This window comes from Oryzias melastigma, linkage group LG17 (genome assembly GCF_002922805.2).
Source record: "Oryzias melastigma strain HK-1 linkage group LG17, ASM292280v2, whole genome shotgun sequence".
NCBI classification, from domain to species: Eukaryota; Metazoa; Chordata; class Actinopteri; order Beloniformes; family Adrianichthyidae; genus Oryzias; species Oryzias melastigma.
This window is the reverse complement of record NC_050528.1, coordinates 22,241,153-22,264,268: the sequence shown is the minus strand read 5'-3', so window position 1 is coordinate 22,264,268 and position 23,116 is coordinate 22,241,153. Positions and strand designations below refer to the sequence as shown.

At 35.7% G+C, this 23,116-nt stretch overlaps 1 protein-coding gene and 1 long non-coding RNA gene across 5 annotated transcripts in view; both read right to left on the bottom strand.

The window, feature by feature from the left end:
- Window positions 1-380: 380 nt before the first annotated feature.
- LOC112147192 (nucleolar protein 9) lies at window positions 381-13,833 on the bottom strand. 3 transcript variants are annotated; one of them, XM_024273391.2, is made up of 12 exons: window positions 12,916-13,833; window positions 12,180-12,408; window positions 10,031-10,267; window positions 8,640-8,834; window positions 6,964-7,071; window positions 4,374-4,515; window positions 4,096-4,288; window positions 3,881-4,021; window positions 3,662-3,796; window positions 3,369-3,581; window positions 1,698-1,803; window positions 381-1,590 (listed from the first exon to the last, which is right to left on the bottom strand). In XM_024273391.2, the coding sequence occupies exons 1-12, from the start codon at window positions 12,946-12,948 to the stop codon at window positions 1,436-1,438; spliced, it is 1,887 nt and encodes a 628-aa protein (XP_024129159.2). In that variant the 5' UTR covers window positions 12,949-13,833; the 3' UTR covers window positions 381-1,435. The 3 variants fall into 3 exon arrangements, with proteins under 3 accessions (XP_024129159.2, XP_024129161.1, XP_024129160.1); XM_024273393.2 differs by lacking the exon at window positions 12,916-13,833 and adding an exon at window positions 12,766-12,900; XM_024273392.2 differs by lacking the exon at window positions 12,916-13,833 and adding an exon at window positions 12,760-12,895.
- An 8,108-nt stretch (window positions 13,834-21,941) lies between these two features.
- The window catches only part of LOC118599904, a 24,981-nt gene continuing 23,806 nt past the window's right edge, over window positions 21,942-23,116 (bottom strand). For both annotated transcript variants that reach the window (XR_004949447.1, XR_004949446.1), the window contains one exon: window positions 21,942-22,154. This is a non-coding gene — a long non-coding RNA (uncharacterized LOC118599904). The remainder of the gene's footprint in view (window positions 22,155-23,116) is intronic.

The following is a 23,116-nucleotide window of genomic DNA, read 5'->3' as shown; positions in this document are numbered from 1 at the left end:
TTCTTTCTTTAAGAAAAAGTACAGGCATTACAAATCATCTTTTATTGTTGACTTTAAAAGTTGATTTTAATTTAAATTGTATTTATTTCTTGTATTTATTTATTTATTTCTCTGGGACAGTTCAGATTAAATGAGTCCAGCGACTGTTTTTCATCTGTTGTCCCTAAACAAATGTTGAAACTGTCTTAGAGCTAAAAAAATGTTCATTAAAAATATAAATTTGAGACAATCAATTATACCTTTTGATAAAAATACAGACAGAACATCAAAATCGATACAAAATAGCTTGTTAAAATTCAGCCTAATGTTTAGGACAACCCCGACTTCCTGTTTCAGCTCCATCTTTGTCCGCCCCCGCCTGATCTCGCCGATGATCCAGGTGTCATGTTTTGTCTTATTCCCAAATGATCTTCTGAGGAACAAAAAAAAGAAATCCCTTGCAGCGTTTGTCTTTAAAAAAAAACAAAAAATGCATCCACTCTTCTCCGTTCTGAATCTTAGGACTACAAAAATAATTCTATCTGTCATGGTAAAGTAAAGCGGCACAAGTTGTGGAACTCACAAGCATCAGTTTTTGACCAAAGGGATTTAGGATCTCAACATTTAAACATCCCACCTTAGAAGGTTGTTTAGGGGCCGATTAGAGGCAAAAAACAAGGCATAATAAAGAAGAAAAAATTTATGTCACAGTTTAGAGAGAAATGTTTAACAAAAAAAAAAAAAAAACATTTTATTTTAAAAAGGCAAATCATAGTAACGGAATAGATAATATATTGAATATATGCACACTACGCTAGCGTAACTGTATTTAGCTTCATGAAACATAGGAGGAATGTAGTATATTAATTAAACATTTTAATAATTGTCTAGATAACGTGCTAACAATTCTTTAATTCACTTTAAATGACCATATGTTAAATTCTCCATTGTTTGTGTCACTTTGGAACAACTCTGATACTTCTTCTTGTGGGTTGCCGACGTCATACTGTCTACAGTGCCCTCTAGTGGTCGGTAGTGGAACAATAACTGCTAGAGAAAAAATAACCATTAATTCACATTAAAGTGTGTAGTGGTAAGTCAACTAAACTATGGAAAAAAAAAGATAAATTAAATAAAAAATTTACTCCAAAACATACAGTCATTTTGCATATTCAGAAAAACAGCATATTTAGATTTTGGCCAAAGACTTCTCATTGACATTAAATAATTAGATAAGAAAAACACGGTAGAAATAGAAATATTCATAAGTTTTCTTCAACATTAAAAACATCAATCTAGTATCAGTTTCCCACTTGAATCAATGTCTTCTCATCAACTGATCTGGACAAACATGATCATGAACGACAGATTCCAGAAGTGTTTCCATAGCAACACAGACGTAGATTTCCTTTATTCAATCAGAGTAAAAGCACCAGCTTGTACACAAATGAACTCTTCAGCTGAGAATGTCGTTGAAAAGCTTCCGCTTCTTGGACTCGCCAGTCTGGATTTCCTGCCAGTGGGCTCTTCGGTGCAGAAAGTGGGAGAGAGCGAACTTGGCCCACACGTGACGAGCAAACTGATCGGACCGCAGCTGGCTTTCACTCTGAACTGGAGGGGCGGGACAGGCGGGAATGAGATTCATGTGGAGGGAAGTGAGCGATCAGAAAGACGAGTTTCTCTGCATGAATCACGGACGGCGCCGACAGCTGCATTACCTAACTCCTGAGCGATGCTCTGCTGCTGGCTGACCGAAGCGCTGCTCCACGCCGCTTCAAGCACACGACTGCCCAACCTGGAGCACGCCATGGCGGAGTACTGACCCTACCGGAGACCACGCAGACACAGAGACACCACTGAGGGTTAGGGACGCCATAGCAATACATTTAAAACAAGATTGTGAAATTAGGATACAAAAAAAGTCAGTGTTACGGCAATAGTTGTACAGTTATGAGAAAAACTTTAAAAATAACATGAACAAGTCGTAAAATATCAAGTTAATTAAGATAATTAAGTCATAAAGTTACGAGAAAAAGTAAAAAATTTAGAGGAAAAGGTCATAATTTTACAGGAATAAAGTTGCAACATTATGGAGAAAAGACGTAAAATAACAAAAATTAGTTCAATAGTCATAAAAAAAAGTGAATGAACATTTTTATGGAAATAAAGTCATAAAATTATGAAGAAAAAGCAAAAAAAAAAACATGAATAAAGTTCAAACATTATGGGAAAAAAGGTCTTAATTTTATGAGAAAAAAGTCATGACATTTTTTAAAAAAAGGTTGTAATTTACAAGAAAAGGTTGTAAAATTATAAGAAAGGATTTTTTACAAAACAATATAGTAAAAATATCAGAAAAAAATCACAATTTTATACAATCTGTAAATTGTTAGAAAAAAGTAAACTTAATACAAGAATAAAGTCGTAACGCTATGACGAGAAAAAGTCAAAAAATTACGAGAAAATAGTCGAAACATTGAAATAAAGTTGTAAAATATATTAAAAAAAATCAACATTTTTACGGGAATTATGTCATAAAAATTATAAGAAAAAAGTTGTATTTTTACAGAAATAGTCTGGAAATTATTAGAAAAAGTCAGTTTTTTTACGAGAAAATAGTCGTGCAATTATGAGAAGAAAAATGGTTTATTTCATGGAAATTAAGTCGTAAAATTATGAGAAAAAAGTCATAAAACTATGAGAAAAAATTAAAACATTTTACAAAAATTAAGTAGTGACATTTTTTTGTTGTAGTTTTATGAGAAGGTCGCAAAATTATGACAAAAATGCAACATTTAAAAAAAAAAGACATGAAACCATGAGAAAAAAGTATTATTTAACAATAATTGAGTCATAAAATTATATAAAAAGGTTGTAATTTTAGGAGAAAAAAAATTGTAAAATTATGGGAAACAAAATCAACATTTTTACAAGAATAGGGTCATTAAATTACAAGTAAGAATTAGCAATTTTACAAAAAAATTCATACAAATTAGAAAAAAGATAATTTTAGAATAATAAAGTAATAAAATATGATCAAAAGTCAAAATTTTATGAGAATGAAGTTTTAAAAGTGTGAGATAGAAAGGTAAAATCTTATGAATATAAACTCCTAGAATTACGATAAAAAAGATACATTTTCATAAGTTGTGAATATAAAATATACAATAAAGTCCAATTTTTTTGTAAAAAATGCTGTTTACTAAATAAAAGAGAAACAATAAAGTTTTCATTTCACAAGAAAACAGTTATTCTAATAAATGTCTTTTTTTTGGTAATTTTAAGATTTTATTTTAATAAATTCTCTAAACTCATACTTTTATGACTTGGTTGTTGTATTTTTTTCTTTCCCTAAAACAACAAGTGAGAGTGGTGTGAACATGCGGCACCTCCAGCCTCTTGAGGATCTTGCCCCGGCCTTTGTCGCTGGCCGTGGTGATGAGCGCTTGGAGGACGTGGCTGCCAGCAGCGTGTGAAGCCAGAGTGAAGAGGTCAGCGGGAGTGAGCGTGCGCAGGCTGCTGAGGAGGAGCGAGCGCTCCTTGAACTTCGCCAGCGCTTGGACCAACCGGGAGCCGTGGTAACAGATGGAGGTCAGCGGTACCTGGGAATAGAGCTATTTTTAGTGCAGCTTTGGGCTGTTAAATCATCTGAAATCCAGTGAAAATGATTTGATTAGATTACTTCTGTCTGTTTTGGCTCTGTCTGTGTGTCGCCCTCTGCTGTTTCCAAGCGGTAGTACACGTCGTAGGTTAGCAGGGACATGAAGAGGGGGAGGCAGCTGACCTGTCGGGAGCTGGGCTCAGCACAGTGGAAGGCCTGAGGGAAGGTTAAACAATCGCGCATCATCACATTAACTCACTGCATAAAAAAACTAAACTCAAGGGGGGTCGCACAGCCTACATGGAGGAGGCACTTCATCATCTCGTCCTGCTTTTCTCCACTTTCGGCGCAGCTCTCTGCCAGCTGAACGATCACACCCATGTGACCTGCAGCCAAGATGGCCTCCACACCCTGAATCAGCTCATCGAACAGCCGTGGAAACTGTAGGAACAACATAAAGTCACCTTTCTGCATTTTATAAATCCTCTCGCCTGCAAACAAACAGATTAACCCACCAGCTTGTATTTGGCTGCAGCTGCTGTTAACCTCTGAATGGGAAAGTTAGCAATAGGATGAAGGGCCAGGCTGACCACGCTTCCTTTCAGATGGTTCTTGTAAACATCACGGAGTAGAGAAATGTGGGACAGCTGTATTACAGTCTCTAGGAGATGACTGGAGGCCTGATCCTTCAAGAAAACCAGGAGAGGGCTGCCAGGGAGAAGCATAAGAGGCCATGTGAGCATTCCTCACAATTATTGCTTTAAGGAAAAAAAAAACAAGCTTCGACTCGAACCTAACTCCAGGAGCAGCGCTGCGACTCATGAGGTACTCCATGGTGCGTTTAAGGAGCTTTTTGCAGAGTTTAGGCCGTTTCCTGTGGCACACAGTCAGCATGGTCTGGAACACGGCACTGGCAACGGCATCGGTAATACTGACTGTGGAGAGGAGAACCTATGTTTACACTTTGGTACCTTCTATCAGGAAAAAAAAAACACTTGAAACATAAATGATTGGGTCCTTTCTTCAGTCAGTCAGCACATTTCACATTGTTGCTGGTGCAACACTGCCACCTACAGAGCAATGAAGGCAAAAATGATGTAAACAAATATATTTGTTTCCTTGTATAAAATGTTTTTAACTATTTGCTCTTTTGTTACAAAATGTTAGTTCTTTTAAAAAAATCACTTTTACTGAAGGTGATGTGTATATCTAAATATGATTTAAAATTAATTCAATTAAATTAACACAATTATTAGCAAGTTATGAAATATTTCCACAGTTTAACTTTTATTGCTGACTAGCTGCAATGACTTAACTTGGCCACCAGATGTCCCTGTTTGCAGTTTTTGCTCTTTGAGAGATCAGAACTTGAAGCTTTGAATCTATTTTAATCCAATCAGAGGTAAATGTTTCTGGTTTTCAAAAGGTTCATTTAGCTTTCAGTGCTTTTTTTCCTGTGATTTTTTTTTTGCCATTCTAAAAATCCTTTTATTGCTTTTTTCTCATTTTTAGTCCACCGTGTTGTTTGTTCTTCTTGTTTCACGTATGCTAGAACGATAACCATTTGCTAATGCTAATTTCCAGTTTAAACAAACAAAAAAAAAGTTAACGTGCAACTCTTCATTTTTGTGAACATTGAAAACACATTTAGTACTGAAATTTTGGTTTTATAAACGTGTACCGTATTTTTCGGACTATAAGTCGCACTGGAGTATAAGTCGCAGGGACATTCAATCTATGAAAAAAACCGCGACTTATAGTCCGAAAAATACGGTAATTAATCATGTCAGAATTTAAGTTCTAGAGTTCTGGTTGTTACAGCAGAAAATGGCTAACTTGGAATAACACTTCCTGTTGCACATATGCTAGCATAGTAGCATGACAGACATTTGCTTTGCTAAGTTCATGCTCAGACTTAATAAAAAACAGTTAATGTGCAACTTTCATTTTTTTCCACTGCTACTTTTTAGCAATTTAGCTAATTTCTAAATTTTGAGAGTTTATTTATTACAGCTAACTAGAAAAAATACTTCCTGCTGCCTGTATTTATAGAAAATAAGATTTTCTATAAAAATTTAACAAAAAACAGCTAATGTGCCTCTGTTTATTTTTTTCTCTTAGTACTTAGTAGTGCAGAGTATAATTAATTACATCGACAACTCTAGTATTAATAATTATGGCAGAAAATAGCTAACTTCATAAAAACATACTTCCTGTTCCACGTATGCTAGCATGATAGCATTTGCTAACAAGATTCTCTGTCAAACTGTAATAAAAAAAAAGTTTGTGAGTTTGTTCAATTCTGTGACTATTTAACACACATTCAGTACCATTTACCTTTATAAGGTTGTAATTAATTGTGTCATTAACTCCAGTTGTGGTTACAACAGCAGAAAATGGCTAACATGGAAAAAAAAAACACTTCCTGTTGCATGTATGCTAGCAGTGGGAACCAGGCGTAAAAAAATTGGGAAAAAAACCCGAAAAAACTGGAGTAATCGTAAAAATTGTTTTTTTATATGCTAATAAGCAAGTAAAAATCAAAAACCTTTCAGCAGGATTATCCTAAGCCTGGTGTAATATAATAACTTAGATTAGTGCCATAAACATACTGATATGTAAAAGGCGTGTATGTAGGTGTGTGTGTATATTTACACATATATATATATATATATATATATAGATATATATATAAAACCCATGTTAGGCAGACACTCTTTACATCTTTTCCTGCACCTCTGTTTTGATGCTAACATGAATTCTTATTTAATCAAATTCATTTTTACAACGTCTTCATAAAGGAGATTTAATAGCTGTCACTGCGCCAGATTCCGTCATAAACCGACAGATCAATGGGTCAAAGCAGTTTTAAGGCCTGACATTAAATCACAACGGGCGTGTTTGTTTTTAAATGAACGGAAAAAAAGAAGACGGGACGATATTTCTTCCTGTCAGAGAGCTCGGCTAAACGCCACTTAGGTTACTCTGCCGCGTTTGCCCTCAGGACCGCCTGCAGACGCCTTTATTTTCTTTGGCTATGAAAACAGAAAGGTTGCATTTAACATATTAAAGCTAAACACAATCTAGACAGAGCTCTGTTCAAAAGGTTGCCCTACAGCATTTCCCCTTTGGCTCTGCTGTGAAGCCTCTCTTGCATTAAAAGCGGCTTTATTGTTTTTTTTTAGTCAAAGAAAAATGTCACAGCAGTCACAAGCAGACAAAAAGACAGGAAAATAAAGAAATTCCACTAGATTTATAAAGAATCTAAACATAGGTAAAAAAAAAATGTTTTCTTGACCTATGAGGCATTCAGGAGACTATAAAAAGTGAGGTTATGTCCAGACAAACACAATTGGCTGAAATAAGGGAAAAAAATGACTTACGGTTAATGTTTTCCATCAAAATCTCTGCCAGTTTCCCCATTTCGTACCAGAAGGAAGTGGGGATGTCAAAGTCTGTCATTTGAGCAGCAATACTGCGGTCTTTGACACCTGGTTTAAGGGAAACGATACAAATATGTCAGTAAATTTGCACTTCAACATAAATCTATTAGAAATCCTGTTAGCAGTTACTTTATGGTGACACATTTTTGAGGAAACATTGTGTTTATTATTTTTTTACAATGTAAAAGAAGCTTGTTTGGAGGATTTCTTAATCTTTGTCAATAATGAGATTAATATTGATTCAAAAGTTAAAGCCCACCCCCCCTCATTGCTCCGCCTCCTAAGTTGGTTTCTTATGAAAAGAAAAAGTCAAAAATGTACAAGAAATAAGTCACAAAATTATGAGCATAAGCTCTAAGGCATCAATATCAAAGTGAAAATTTCTCAAGTTACAAATCTAAAATATACAAGATTAAATTCTTACATTTTTTGTCAAAATGCAGTTTATTAAGAAAAATTGTCGTCATTTTACAAGAATAGTCTTATTAAAAAAATGTCTGTAATTTACAAGAAGAAAGTTGTAATATGAGAAAAAGTCCTATTTTACAAAAATAAAGTCGTAACATAAAAAAGGTATGAAAAAAATGTATGAAAATTGAGTCCTTATGAGAAAAAAGTTGTAAAATTATGAGAACAAAATTTGAAAATGTTTTAAGTTTTTATGACAAAAAGAAACAAGAAAAAAGTTTTGATTTTACAACAACAAATTAGAAAGTACCACTTTTTTCTTAGAAATGTACAACTTTATTTTCATAAACTACAACTTTTTTGTAATAATGTTACTATTTTTTCTCAGAACTTTAAATTTATACTAGTAAAAATTTGACTTTTTTTCTCACAATTTTATAAGTTTAGGCTCATAAATATATCTATTTCTTTTCAGAATTTTACAAAGCTATTTTAATACATTTTAAATGAGAAAAATCTCAAACATTTGCGAAAATTAAGTTATGAGAAAAAAAGGCGTAATTTTATGAGAATTATGTTGTAGGACTATGAGAAAAAATATGAAATGTTTTACATTTTTATGAGAAAAAGTGATAAGGAAATAAAAAAATAAAAAAATACGATTTTGCAACTTTATTTTCATAAACTACAACCTTTTTGCAATCATTTTACAAGTTTGCTCTCAAATTTTTCCAAACTTTTTTCCTCATGACTTTGAATTTATTCCTGTAAAATGTAGACTGTTTTTCTTACAAAGATACAAGGTTAGTCACCAATTTATCATTTTTTTTCATAATTTTTCAAGGTTATTTTAATACATTTTAAATTAAAAAAAAGTAAAACATTTGTGAAAATAAAAAGGTAAGAGAAAAAAGTCGTAATTCTATGAGAATAAAGTTGTAAAATTATAATGGAAAAAAATATAAAAAATATTTTTGGCTGTAAACTAGCGACTAACAGTGTGAAGGAATGGACAACGGGAAGTGGGGGTGGGCTCACTCTGCACCAACCGTCCCGCCCACAACTAGGAGGGGAATTTCTAATAAACTCCTGTTGCTCTGCAGAAACTTAGTCCTATAAAACATATAATTCTGGCTAAAAGACCACTGGAAACACTGAAAATAGATCAACACTAATCCCGGGTTAAGGTGCTGGTGTGTGTTTGTTACCTGGGCGGGCTTCCGAGCGAGGAGGTCCCAGACAGCCTGTGAGCACGTGCAGGAGTGTGCGGACCACATGGGAGCCGTGAACGTGGCTGATGAACTCTGCTATATTCTCCCTCACCACCTGACCCAGACACAACACCTGGGCTTCCAACACCCCAGGGCCCCCTTCATCTTCCTCTTCATCATCCTGTGATGAATCTGCAGGAGAAACAGACTCTTACCCCGGATTGACACTAGTCGTCTGCGGTGCGTCTCAGTTATGCTGTGTGGGGAGGAAGTCTCAAACGGTTACTTTACATGGTCTCCACTGCGTCTCCAGTCCGTCCATCCTAACTTCTGAAGGAGGAGTTCTATTTGCTAACTCCATGTCATCAACATTGAAAACTTAACGACCCACTCCAATGAAAATTGTCTTTTTTGTGCGTTTCTAACAAGTTCTTGGAGCATTTTTCTCATTGTACAGGACCTATATAAATTAAAATTAATTAAAACTGCGTTTCACATTGGATGAGAAAACCGGAGGCTTGATAATCCTCAGACTAATGATGCCGTTCCAGAAATGGGCGTGGTCAAGTCTCTTCTTGGCCCGCTCACACTTACGTGTGCGAGACATGATGAGCGTTCAACACTCATGTTGTAGCGAATTTCGCTTCTGTCTAAAAACTGTACGACTAGATTACTCTAATATTGTTATTTGTGTTAGCTTAAGGCTATGAGTTCGCGTCTGAGCGCACCTTCAGTGACGAGGAGTTACTCTAAGTCAGCAGTCCCACCCACAACCCAGAACTGTATTTTTAATGGAAACTGCTGCTATAAATATGCCAAAAGTGCCAAAAATATGTCTTAAAAACACCAAAGGCTTTTTGATTTTGAGTAAAAACTTCATAATCACAACTAAAAGATCACTGGGAATGATTTTACTATTTAAAAAAAATGTGGTTAGAGTGAAACTTTAAGCAACCCGGCCCCATGCCCTCTCCATCCTCACTGAATCCTTAAAAATTTAAGTTTGTGTCAAAAATTATGTTTTTGTACTTCCAAAATTAAACTTGTCCATGGAGAAGATGGATGCTGGTGTTATTTACGGTGTTAACGTGTGTTATCGCATCGGAACGTCACCCTAAATATAAAATAACATTTCATTTTGAAAGTACAACAGAAATGTTTTATTTTGACATCTGTACCTGTTTCCTGTTTCTCAGGTTTTTATCATGACATTGATGCATTGACGGACTAGAAATAAAACTTCAGCCAAAGAACGGACTTCAGACGTAACGGAGAACATGTAAACATTTCGATTGATTAATAGACAATCAGCTTTTATTTTATAAATCTAACGAATTACAATATTTCTTCTGTAAGCAAGTTTCCCATCTGTAGTTTTGTTGTCTCACCTGCGCACCTGGACATCTGTCTGAGCGCGCTCTCCACCACGTGGCCTCCACACCGGTCACAACAGACCGCTTGGAACTCGGCGCCCGAGGCTCCTCCCACTTCGGCCATCACCTCCCCCACCTGATCGGGGCTGCAGTGCGGGAGCAGCCGCTGCAGAGTGATGCTTCCCGTTCGGTCCGTCGCCACCAAGCCGGCTTTACCTCTGACCTCCGCGAGGACGTTCTCCACAAACATTTCTAGAGAAAATAAGAGACAAACAACCTGAAAAACAAAAAAAACTTCTCCAAGGAAATTTGATCAGTTTCTATGGACGTTCTGAAACTCCTGACAGCAGGACTTGTTTTTAGACGATACATAGGGAGCTAAATACTTGCTTTCTGCGATTTTTTTCATATATTTTTTTACATTTTGTCTCTAAAACTTTATTGATCCCACAAAGAGGATACGACCTTACCCTGATCAGATTTATTTTTAAGTCATTGATCCTGGAAGTCTGAATCTGTGAAGATCTCACTAGCTTAGCTTAGCTGAGCTGTTTTTGAGCACATCCTGCTCAAACCAGTATAAACTGTGGTGATCCGTTCATGACATGCAGACTTTTAGTATTTATCTGGAATAATAAGCCTGACATATAAGGCACTGATTGTGATAAGAACAAATTAGTGATAGTGATCAGGAGACAACATCCAATTTGATCCATGTGATCGGTTCGGGTATGGAATAATTTTTTTCCCACCATTTTGCCAGCAAAAGTCACAGTTTTGACATCAACATTTTCTAAATTGCAAACAAAATGTAAAGCATTAAGAATAAAAACTCATAATTTGCTAATAAAATATTTCATATTTGCTTTAAAACGTTTTTTCTTGCTTCTTAAAGAAAGAAGAGAAACGGGCCAGAATGGTTGAAGGATTGCGATTGAACAGCGCCGATAGAAAGCCTTCAAGCACCGCCAATGCAAGACCTGAAGACAGAAGACTGGCACAACCATTACAGGAAACAGAAACATGTCAACACAAAATCAAAGATAGGGCGAATGCGAGATGAGGCACAAAATATCTAAAAATGTTTGTGCTGCAATAGCGAAAATATTTTTGAAAGCAAAAAAGGTTTGAAAATACAAAAATATTTTTGAACAAAAAAAAAAAGTTTGAAAATGCAAAACTATTTATAAAAGCAAAAAAGTATTTGAAAGCGATATTAAATATTATGAATTTTATTCTAAACACTTTACATTTTGTTTGCAATTTAGAACATTTTGATCTCAAAACTGTGACTTTTGCTTGCAGTATGGTGAAACAGAAATTACTCCATAATCGGGATACACCTACTTGTTACCACAGCTCTATTAAAACACCAGATAGATCATAAATAAAACTAAAAATACACGCAGCTCGTGTCAACAGCCCTGGTTGCATACTCACGCCGCTACGGTACGATTACTAACAATCAGATGGTGATAATGGGACGGGAGCATGGGGGCGACAATCTAAAATTGGCCGACTATCAGACGATTTTTGGGATTTGGAACCCCCCACCCCCCCACCAATCTGTCAAATATTGAGCTGCTACCTTCCTGCCACCCACCTGTCACTGGACTGTAACCATGCGACCTCCAAATGTGCTTAGGCAGCCACTGACCGATATTAAAAAAATTGGTCGCTGTTTCTGGCTAAAAATGCACCATCGTAACTAAAAGAACCTAGATCAGGTGCGTTCAGCCAATCAGAAACTGACCTCACTCAATCCAGCTAATCAGGAAGCGGGGTTAGCTGCAAAACAAAAAGGGCAGTAGCTCACGAGGAACGGTGGTGGAGACGTCTGTTCAGATGTTCAGAGTCACTGATCTGGATCCAAGGGCTATATGGAGGTGCAGGTCTCTATTATCAAACTAGCGTCTTTCCATTTATTAATAACATTTTGATTTTAATGAATGAATAAAGATGATTTAATAACATTTTGTTGTGTCTGGGCATTTTTCCTATCATCTAAGAACTGTTCTCAGAAACATAAAACCAGACTACTAACAAGTAGCCAAGTGGGATGTTTATTTTTGGAAGGATTTTTATTTATAATACAGACATAAAGTGATGGATATTCTGTTTTTTTCTGTTACTTTAAATAAATGAATCAATCAAAAGCTCTCACCTTTCTCTTCATCATCTGGAAAACCTTCATCAAGTCTCTCTCCAACTCTGCGGAAGTAGCCGACGCTCGGACCATCCAGACGTTTCCTTCCACCCTCTCCGTGCTCAGCTGGTCCTTCATCTTTCCTCTTCTTCCTCTGACCATCTCCTCCTCCATCAGTAACAGGCTTTCTCTTCTGGGGTCCTGCTTTCTGTAGTTTCCCACTGTTTCCTTTTGCCATGTTATCACCCTTTCAGAATAAAAGAACTGTATTACTGTTATGTCAAGTTTGAATTTCTGAAAACACAACAGTAATAAGGAAAGTGTTCTTTTCTGCAGTTCAAGTTTAAAAATCTGATTTTGAAAATATAAAATCACTCAAATGCTTTGGTTTATAATCAATCTTGTAACCAATAAATATTTCTACTAATTTAACGTCACTTTGTTTTGTTTCTAATCATTAAAAGTTAAAAGAAGTTCAAAGATTTTCAGTTAAAAATCAGAATTTAAAGTCATCTTTAAGGCTGCCATTAAAATGTAATTCTTTAGTTGTAGCTTATATTTAATTTTTTAAAGAGTATTCGTAAATATTCATCTTTACTTGCACCTGGAGCTGCTACGCGTTATGTTTAAAGGCAAACTGTTTCACAAATCGCCAATAAATAATAACGCTTCCGTTAATTCATAGTTCAACAAAAATACAAGCAGATAACTAACTAAGATTATATAAACATTGATCGAAAAGTGTTAAACTCACGTGGGGCAGAGGCTGTTCCGTCCAGTACCGCATTTCATTAATGACGCGCCCTGATGACGTCAGGCGAACGCGCCGACATTTCCAACCCAGGCGGGAAAAGAAATTAAACTTAAAATGAATTAACTAATTCTTCTGGCGAAGTTATATAATACATTATTGTAAGTGTATTATTAATAAATCGTATTTTTCTACAACTGGTTATAGATATGAGGTTTCAAATAAAATCAATATCATAAAATGCTCTCAAAACTATTGATATAATTCTGTGCATATTTTACATGATCAACCCCTAGCTGCTTATTATTTCTTTGAGTTGTACACGGTATACTGCGTTGGTTCCATATTTTGTTCTAGTATTTTGTTCAAAAAGTTAAAGAAAACAATACTCTAAAAACATAAAGGCTCCAAAGGCTGCAAGTTCAATTCAATTCAGACAACTTTATTTATACCCAATGGGCAATTCTATGAGCACACCCTAGAAATGTTATTTATTCTAATTTTTATTTAAATTGCATTCCTTTGGTGTCATCATTGTAGCCTATGTTTAATTGTCTATATTTACTCGTATTATTAAAAAAAAGAAAGAAAAAGTTTTGTATAAAAATGTATTGTGGATTTTTGCAAATGCCTGCTTGAGTTGTAAAGTTATGCCCCAAAAAAATTAACTTATGATTCCTATAATTTACCAATGACCACTACAGTCCCACTACACCATAAAAAAACAAACAAAAAAAACGTTATTTACATAATTTTAGTAATTTAATTATAAATGTAGCTTTTAAATATACCAATAATTGATTCATAACTGTTTTATATTTTTCATTAGCATTTTTCCTCAAAGCTAAATAGAGCCTAAAAAGAGCCATTTGTGGCCCTGGTGTTTGGTTGCAGACCCCATGTTAAGGTATAAGTTACCTCAGCTACTGTCTAACCAACACAAAATTATTATTATTATTATTAATAACAGCTTTTAGGTTTTTCCTGGATAAGGACAGCAGGGGGCAGCGATTCTTTGTAAGAAAGACAAACCATGAATGATCAAGTTGCAATCCATAAATACTTCTATTCCACTACTACTTCCATTTTTAGAGCTAATGTACACCAAAGTAAGAAAACAAACAGAAGGAAAAATAATTAAATGATTTAAATCAAAGTAGACTATTAATGAGAAATTACATCGGAGAAAACGTTATTCTGTATCCATTTCTTCGTCTTTTAACTACTCACTGTAGACGTTGCCTTAGTGATAGATCCACCTTCATCTAGTTCCATTGTCTGCATTCTTTTTGCTCTCACCATTGTGTCTTCATTGACTACATCCATGAACTACATCCATGGTTGCTCCAGGAAATCAGTATCCAGGACATGAGATTATATGTACATCAGTTTTTCAAAGTATGATAAAACAAAAATAAAGTAAAATTCATTGTTAATCTATGAAACTGAGACAGATGGTTGGTTTTAAAAGCATACTTAATTTTACTGGATGAAAAATAATGTATGACTTTGGGCAAAAAACGTATTACCTAAACTTATGAATACTGTATAATATTTTGTTAACAAGATAAGGAGATTTATCAATTGTAATTGTAAAGATTGCTTTTAAAAAAAAAAAAAAATTGTAATCATCCAAAATGTCCTCACATCCCATTAACCCATGGTTACAGTCTCCCGCAAGTTTACAGCTCTTCACTACCCCAAGCTAACATTAGCAGTGTAACAAAAACAGTCTTGAGCCAGATGCCAGCTCCAACAAGTAAAATATAAACAGATCTAGTTGTCTACAACTGGATGCATCAGAATGGGGTGGAGCAAGGAGCTTGTAGCTTTCTGTAGTGGCTTTTACATCACAGCTACAAGCTTTTTCAAACTGTATTTATCCGTCTCTTGATTCCTCATGGTTTAAAATACCCAGAATGCAATTTTAAGCCGAATTTTCTTTATATATGTCCTCCATCATGAGGAAAAATTCCACAAGAACATGTTAAAGATACAATTTTCCGTAGAGCAAGTCTTTAAAACAGGCGACAGAACATTTTTCCTCCATTGCTCAGGCATCTTCTAATTCCCCAGATAGTTAAACTGTCCAGTATAGAGGTGTGTATTGGCAAGAGTCTGGCTATATGATACGTATCCTAATATGTGTCTCCTGATACAATATGTATCAAGATATGTGTCTTGTTATACAATGCGCAACATGATGCATGTCCCATGATACAGTACATATTCCGATATGTGTGTCATGATACAATACCCATCCTGATATGTGTCTCGTTGTGCGGTTCATATCCTGAAACGTGTCTCGTTGTACAGTACATATCACAATACATGTGTCGTGATACGATACATATCCCAATATGTATATAGTAATACAATAGATATCCCGATACGTTTCTCGTTGTACAGTACATATCCCGATATGCGTCACGTGATACAATATGTATCCCGATACATGTCTCCTAATATGATATGTATCATGATATATCCCAAGACTGTATCAGAACAATTTTTTACTTTTTTTAAAGAGTAGACTTAAAAAAAAATACTTTACCACAATATTAATACGTGTTTCAGTATGATCTTATCTGAGCCCACTACATTGCACCGCAGTCTGGGTTTTTCTCTGATACTGGTACATGTCTCATAACAACTAAAACCGTGAGGCTGACTGAAGATTTAACACAAGCTGTTTTTTGTGAGATATTGTTATTGTTTTGGTCATGGTGTAGAGCTGCTCAAAGAGGCTCAGTGTTGCCAACCAGCAGTCAGGGGTTAACTGTAGGTGGAAAACAAAAGTAAGACGCTGAAGGACACTCATGAATAATTAATTAAATATCGGCTAGTCAGCATTTTAAATAGATACAAATTTTGCCCAAAAAATATCAAGATATATCACCAAACTGATTTTTCTCTACACCCCTAGTCCAGTATGCTGCCACCTCTACTGAACACTTCCACTGCCTTTCAACCCTTCATCCTTTTCAGTGTCTTCCTCACTTCTTCCTCCCTGATCTTTTTTACTTCCTTCTCCACATCTACTCTCTGCTCTCTAACATTCTCTTCATCATCAGTTTTTCAAAATTCTTATTCCATCTTTCCATCAAACTTGTGGAACCTGTCAAACCTTTTCCATCTCGGCCCTTGATCTGCTGCACATCCTCCCATCTCTTTCTCTGCCTTGCCAACCTGTGCAAATCCACCTTTCACATAAATCCGTCTCTTGAAAACATAGGATATCCACCTTTTTTTTCTTCGATCGTGTCGGCCAAGTCTCTAGTTTTCCTCTCAGTCCTTAAAATCAAAGATCCTACCTGAACTCCTGCCTTTTATTTTCTTTCTCTGCTTTTAACCCACAATCAACCAGGCATAGGAAGTTCTGTTTGGGGTGTGTGTTTGGATTTAAGTCGAATTCCTTCCTCATACAACCCTTTACATTTAAGGGCACTTTATTCTTTTGCTTTTGTTTTTAAAAGGTTTGTTTTCTTCCTATCTTAACCTTTGTTTCAGTTTGAACTTTAATGCATATATTTTTACAAGCTGCCTCTGCTGGAGTTGTAGCATTGTCTTTTAACACCACAAATGCCATCAAACACAGAGAGATCTAACATTACATAGGCAGATGATCTACAGGTCTTTGTTGGGACTTGAACTGTATGGAAAAACAAAGATCCATGCACACGAGCTTTGACAACATCAGAATAAAGTTGCATAATCCAGTTTGCGTCATGCCTGTAATTATGAAATCATGAATCAACGTTAAAACAATCTGAAATGTTGCAATGTCTAACTATGATGTCATGCATGTGCTTGCTGGAGATCACAAGTACCGGGAAAACTGGATGCAAAATAAATGTTTTTTTTAAATATCCAAAGAAAGAATGAACAACTGGTTTAAATTATATCTAGAGACAATTAAAAGAAGCTATGGACTTAAATCGACTGAATGTTCAAATTTCCTGATGACCTCTAAAGTCCACTATTTAAAAAAAAATTAGAAGAAAATTCAAATCTTTTGGAATAAAATGTTTTTTTTAAAGTCCTAGCTGAAATCCATAAAAAATGTGGCATAATTATTCAACAAGCTATATAGATCTTATCAAATATGGTTGATTTGGTTAGTTTTTGTTCCCAGCAATGTTAGCTTAAAATGCAAAAATATTGACATGAATGATCAAGGGAAACGCGTCTTGTTTACCCACTGTCTCAAATTCGGCGCGTTTTTGAAACGGTATAACTGTAACAAATTTTGCATTCTTTCGATACAGAATTAGTCATTTAAAAAAATAAACAATACATGAGTTATTTTCACCAAAATGTTTAGAAAATTAATTTAATTAAGTCTTTCCCGCCAAAAGTGGCATGGAGGCTGCCATTTTGAAATGAGTAGGAAAAGCCCTTCTACTGCCCCTAGTGGAATCCTAAGGGACTACAGGGGAAACAACACACCCAGTTATTTACAATGGGTTTTAAATAAAGTTTTGGTCATGCTAATGAGATAGGAAGATATACATGTATCAATCTGATACGCATGCAGACTTAAACAATGGGAATGGAGGTAACTTAGACCTCTTCTGAACAATGAAGAACAAAATACTTGCAACAGTAAAATAAAAACAGAAATAAACTTTCTAAAGCTGAGAGATTCCACAGCAGTGGAGGCAGGAAAGGAAGGAACTTTCACAACCAACATATAACAACTAGAAACATTTTCACAATAAAACACAAACTCTGTAATCTTTTTTGCCCCAATACACATCAACTGTCATTCATCGTTGTAGCCATGTTCATGTTAACGTGGGCTATTTTTCAGTTAAAGTCAACTAGATGTCAAGCATCTAAGTGTGTAAGATTTGTTTTCTGAAGTTGACGCAATCTTCAAGAGAGCTGCGAGCTGCACTTAGGCAGCGCTCAAAAAGCACTTAGACCCCATATTTTTTGTTTTTGGTACGACTTGCGCCTGGAATTGAACTCACAATCTCCCAGTGACTCTTCCAAAAAATATCAATCTGGTTTAAAGGTTTTTTTTTTTAAGCACAAATTTTTCCTTTTCTTTTTTCTTTTCTTTGCTCTTGTTTATGTCAGTGACAGAGCTAGAACATTTTTTGGAAAGGTGGCAAACAGCAAAGTAAAAAGACTATTACAAATGAAAGGATCAAAATAAATATCAAAATCAAGCAGTTTTATTATTGTTAATATTATTAAAAGAAGCTTGTATTGATGATTTCTTAATCTTTGTCAATAATGATGTTACACTGTAAAAGGTGAAACATTGGATCAATTAACAAAAGTTCTTTAATTTGTTACATTTAAAAATATTAGTTTTTATCTAATTAAATGTTTAGGTTAAGTAAACCATCAACTCCAAAATTGAATTTGGTGAAATCTAATAACTTTAAATGTAACAAATTATAGATCCTCACTTTTTACAGTGTAATATGGAGTAATTAAGGGAGGGGAGCAGGTTCACCCCCTTCCCCCCCATAGCTCCACCCCCTGGGTTATGTTGTAATTAGTGGTGCGTACTGGAAGAGTCTAGCAATACGATACGCATCCCGATACCAGTCTCATGATACAATACATACAATATGTATAGCAATATATCCTAAGACTTAAGCCGATCATTTTTTTTAACTTTTAAGAGTACGACTTAGAAAAAAAACAAAGTACCTGAATATTTAGGGTTTTGATGGAAAACAAAAGTAAGACACTGAAAGATGCACACAAAAATTTTCTTAAATATAATCCTTTCAGTATTTTAAATCTAAGGATTGCCAGACAAAAGATCGCGATATATCACCAAATCAGTTTTCCCCTATACTCCTAGTGGTAGCTAACATAGTGTGAGAAACCTGGAAGCTTGATGGTGAAATAGAGAAAATGGGATTTTTACCTCCAAAAAACTTCAGAACTTTACCTAAATACAGCCCTTATCTACAAAACTCCAATACCAATCAGCTGTTTTTCTTGGGAAAAATCAATCTTTTCATATTCTATTGTAGTGACATCATAATAGCTTATGAAATATCCTGCAATTTCTTGAATGTTTCAGTTTAAGTTAGAGAAGAGTTGAGATCCTTCACTTCTTTTCATCTAATTATTTTTGTTTTGTTGACAGTAAATAAATACTTTATATATATATATTTAATCCTGTTGCAACATATTGAAATAAAGAGAAAAAATCACAAGCTGTAGACAAATGCTTCCATGTGCTGCAAACATTTACAAATTTAAGAATACACTTATTTAAAATATAATGAGCTTGAAATGAATAATTGAAAAACGTTGTATTTGCTGTTTAGTGGACTAAAAAGGAGTTTGAAGGCAAACAAATATAAAAAAGTCAGAGTTAAACTGTCATTTTTGTCTTGTTGTGCAACACTTACCAGCATGAAAGGGTTGGGTAATAGCGCTTTGTTTTTCTTGGGCCTTAACCTGGACGGTAAAACGATTTGCCAATTTTACATTCTTTGACAGCATCATGTTGTTTTCTCAGCAGTGATTTCTCACAGTATATAGTTGTGTAACATCTGGAGTTACATTGACACGGCCCTACTTCCAGTGAAAAGTCTGCGTAATTGTGCGTTTCGGATGTATGCTGATTCATGCTCTCGCGTTCACATGCACATTTAAGGACCGTTTTCAGGCTCTAAAATGTGCTGCCATTGAACGCACGTTGAACTTTCACAACTTTGACTCAGATTTGGTAATGATGTATGTGTGGTGTCTCTTTTCATTCACGGAAGTTCCAACCATTTGAAGATTAATCATGGAGGACAAATTAATATTTGCTGAAATTCTATGACACACAAAGTCTTTCATGTATCGGAATAGAGCTGTGAATAAAAAACCTGGAGCAACATTTGTATCGCTTCAACATTTTGCACTAAACCTCTTCCAATTGTAGGCTGCCGATATGCACTAGGAAACCGTAAAAAGAGGAAGAAGCCCCTCCCTGCTTGTCTAGTGTGAACACCGTGGACTATCTGCGCATTCAAAAACGTATACGTAACACATGCATCACATGCTTACATTTACATTGCCCATGACAACGCGTTTTGAAGCAGCCACTTTTCATAAAATGTACATAGAAATGCGGGTAAATTCACTTTTTGGGCTTCCACGTTCAAAATTCTCATGTTCACGGGTAGCTACGCACATTTTTAAGACCGTTTTTGGGCTCTACTTTCAAAACGCATGGCCACTGACGGGTGATGAAAGTCAAACCGGGTCAAACTTTGACCAATCAAGAACTCAGATTTGGTAGGGAAATATGGATGGCATCCCTTTTAAGGAGAAATTAATTTTGCGGTTTGTGCTCGACCAGAATTGCATTACACCAAGTCTTTGAACAGTCACATGCCCAATGCGTCCAAACCTTAATAAGTTGTGAATCAAGATGAAATGATTCAAAGCTAAATTCATGCCATATATTGCATTTAGCTCAAACAAAAACAAGACGGGAAAAGAAAATGACATATTAACCTTGTGTAGACTCAAACAGATAGAAAGAAAATAACTGATTACTATGGATGTTATTCAAGTTTCCAAACATTTAGATTGCTTGATTTTAGGGCATACGACATCTGTCTGTCCAGGATGCAACTTCACAATTCAACAAACACGAGATTCAAAGGAATTAGAAACCTTTATTTATCTCTGACAGGAAACAGCTTTGCTCCGCTGCTCCACAAAGTAATGAAAGCAGGAATAGATAGTTGAATAGTTGAATACCACAAGGACTTTTACAAAAACGGAAACTATGCCCATTAAAAGGAAGAAAAGACTTATTTTTTTCAACCAAGGCAAACCTTGTTTGAGCTAATTCTAAATGAAAATGTGGTTTCTAACATGTTCTTGTTGGATTTTTGTCATGATGGAGGACATATCTAAAGAAATTAAGAATAAAATGCCATTTCTGAGCAATGGAATCAGGAGGAGACGAACAAATGCTGTTAAGAAAAAAGCTTGTAGCAATGACAGCTGCTACAATCTCCGTCCTCCAATGACAAGACCCATGTACGTCTTCATTTTCCTCATTCGGGTTTGCATCTTGTTCAAACTGTACGGGTGGATAGCGCCAATATTGCTCACTATTTTTTTTTTTTTTTTAGCGGGTTATGAAGGGCCAACACATTCTCATTCCCAACTGGTCACATGTTGAAGCGTCACTTTTTCACATTTTGGGTGTCCCCAACTTGTTATTTTAGGACATACCGGCTGTTCCAATTCAACCAGGGGTCCGGTTGTTTCAGTACCCTTACCCGATAGCCTAACCGTAGCCTGGTCCACGTCTGATGCCGCATCCAGCACCAGTACCGATCCACATCCAGTACCGATCTGTGTCCAGTACAGGTTTAGGTTAGGATAACAGTGCTGTCCACATCCTGGTACCTGACCGGTACTGGTTTGTGATCCGGAGGTTGGCTAGCCTTGATTTAGTTGAAACAGCCAGCATGTCAAAAAGCGATGAGTTGGGGAGACCCAAAACGTTCATTTTTGACGTGGAGGGGTCCTAAACCATGTGTCAAAATGTGACGACTTGAGAATGAGTGTTGGAAGGGCTGTAAGCTAGTGGTACCTCATGTAAACATTAAACCAAGGGATCATGGGTAATGAGGGCAGGCTTACTCCACACAAAGAGTCCTGCCCACAACCCAGAGATGTTCTAGAAAATGACACTGGTTTTTAGATTTTGCCTAATAATCATAGTTAAAGACCACTGGGAACGCTTTTGAAATTAACCAATAGATCATCGGAGTAGAACTTTACGGCATTATAGTTCATTTTTTGTGTTTGTTTGGTCTTATGTGTTCCTCTATGTTGTTAATTGCCTTCTGGGAGGAAGAAAAATGCTTGATTTCAGCAAAAACAACGCAAAAACCAGCCAGAAAATTACAGTTTTAACAAAGACAAGTTACATATTTTTGTGGATAAAACAGAATTATGTGAGCTTTCGCCCGGCTAATTAAGTGACACAACTAACAACATTTATTGTGCTGCTGAAGATGAAAAAAACACCATCAAGGGAACGTTCAAATGGAGAATTTATTTAGATTGGTTTCACAGCCTTTCGGAGAGCAAAGAACAGAGGAGGGATTGTTTTCGGGGGAGAGAACAGTGGAGCTGAGAGCAGGACAACAGATAAATGATGTGTCTGCCGGCAGAGCTCCTGTTGGCTTCACATGTTTGTGTTGGTCTCCGCAGCAACTCCAGAAGTGCATGAATCAGCTCCAGCACAGCTAGCAGTGAATGAAATCAGTACGTGATGAAACTTGCAGCGTGTTTCATAAACACACACACACACAGTCATAGTGCATCACGGCGTTTAGCAGGAAGCGGGCACGGCCCGTGATGTCATCACTCACGTCACATGGCGGAGATGGCATGTTTGATCAGATCTTCTAATTTAGCATAAATACAAATTTTGGGAGTGAAACACTTTTTCCAGGGGCGGAGCTACAGGGGGGATGGGTTTATGTTTTCAACAAACATGAAAAAATCATCAATACAAGCCTATATAAGCATTTAAAAAATAATCAAATAAATGTTTTTAAATGAAATAAAGACCAAAATATTAATAAAACTGTCTAAAACATGTATTTTTTATATTTTCCTTTGTAATATACAATTGCACAACATCGCTTTCTACCTAATTCTAAAAAGAATTAACAGATATCGTAAAAAAAGCATAAATCACACTTTACATTTCTGTGATTTTAACTTCTAAGGAAAATTCTTACATTTTCTGCTCCCGTTTTTACTGTTGAACTTACTTTTGTTTATTTTGGCTTTAAAAGTCCATGGAAAGAGTGAAATCGATGAAAATAAGGAGAAGAAAGCAGATCAATGAAATCAAATGTCATGTTGGAATGTGGGATTCTTGCACAAAAAGGCACCAAAGCTAATGTCTAACCCAGGTGTGGCATCATCTTTTATATAGGTGAAAGCCTTCAGCATTTGCCCTTTGACCTTTCATTTCAAAGAAAGACGTACAATATGACTTTATGAGTTACTTTTTGATTGTTCTGCCGGAACATTTTTCTCATTTTTGGCATATTCTTTAAGTGCTACATTATAGGTAAATTATACTTATGCAGCCCCATTGAACTTCAGGTAACCTTGGATAATGGAAAAATACATTTTCATGTCAGTCATTTTTACTTTTATTTCATCTATCCTGTTTGTCACAGTTGACAGTTTA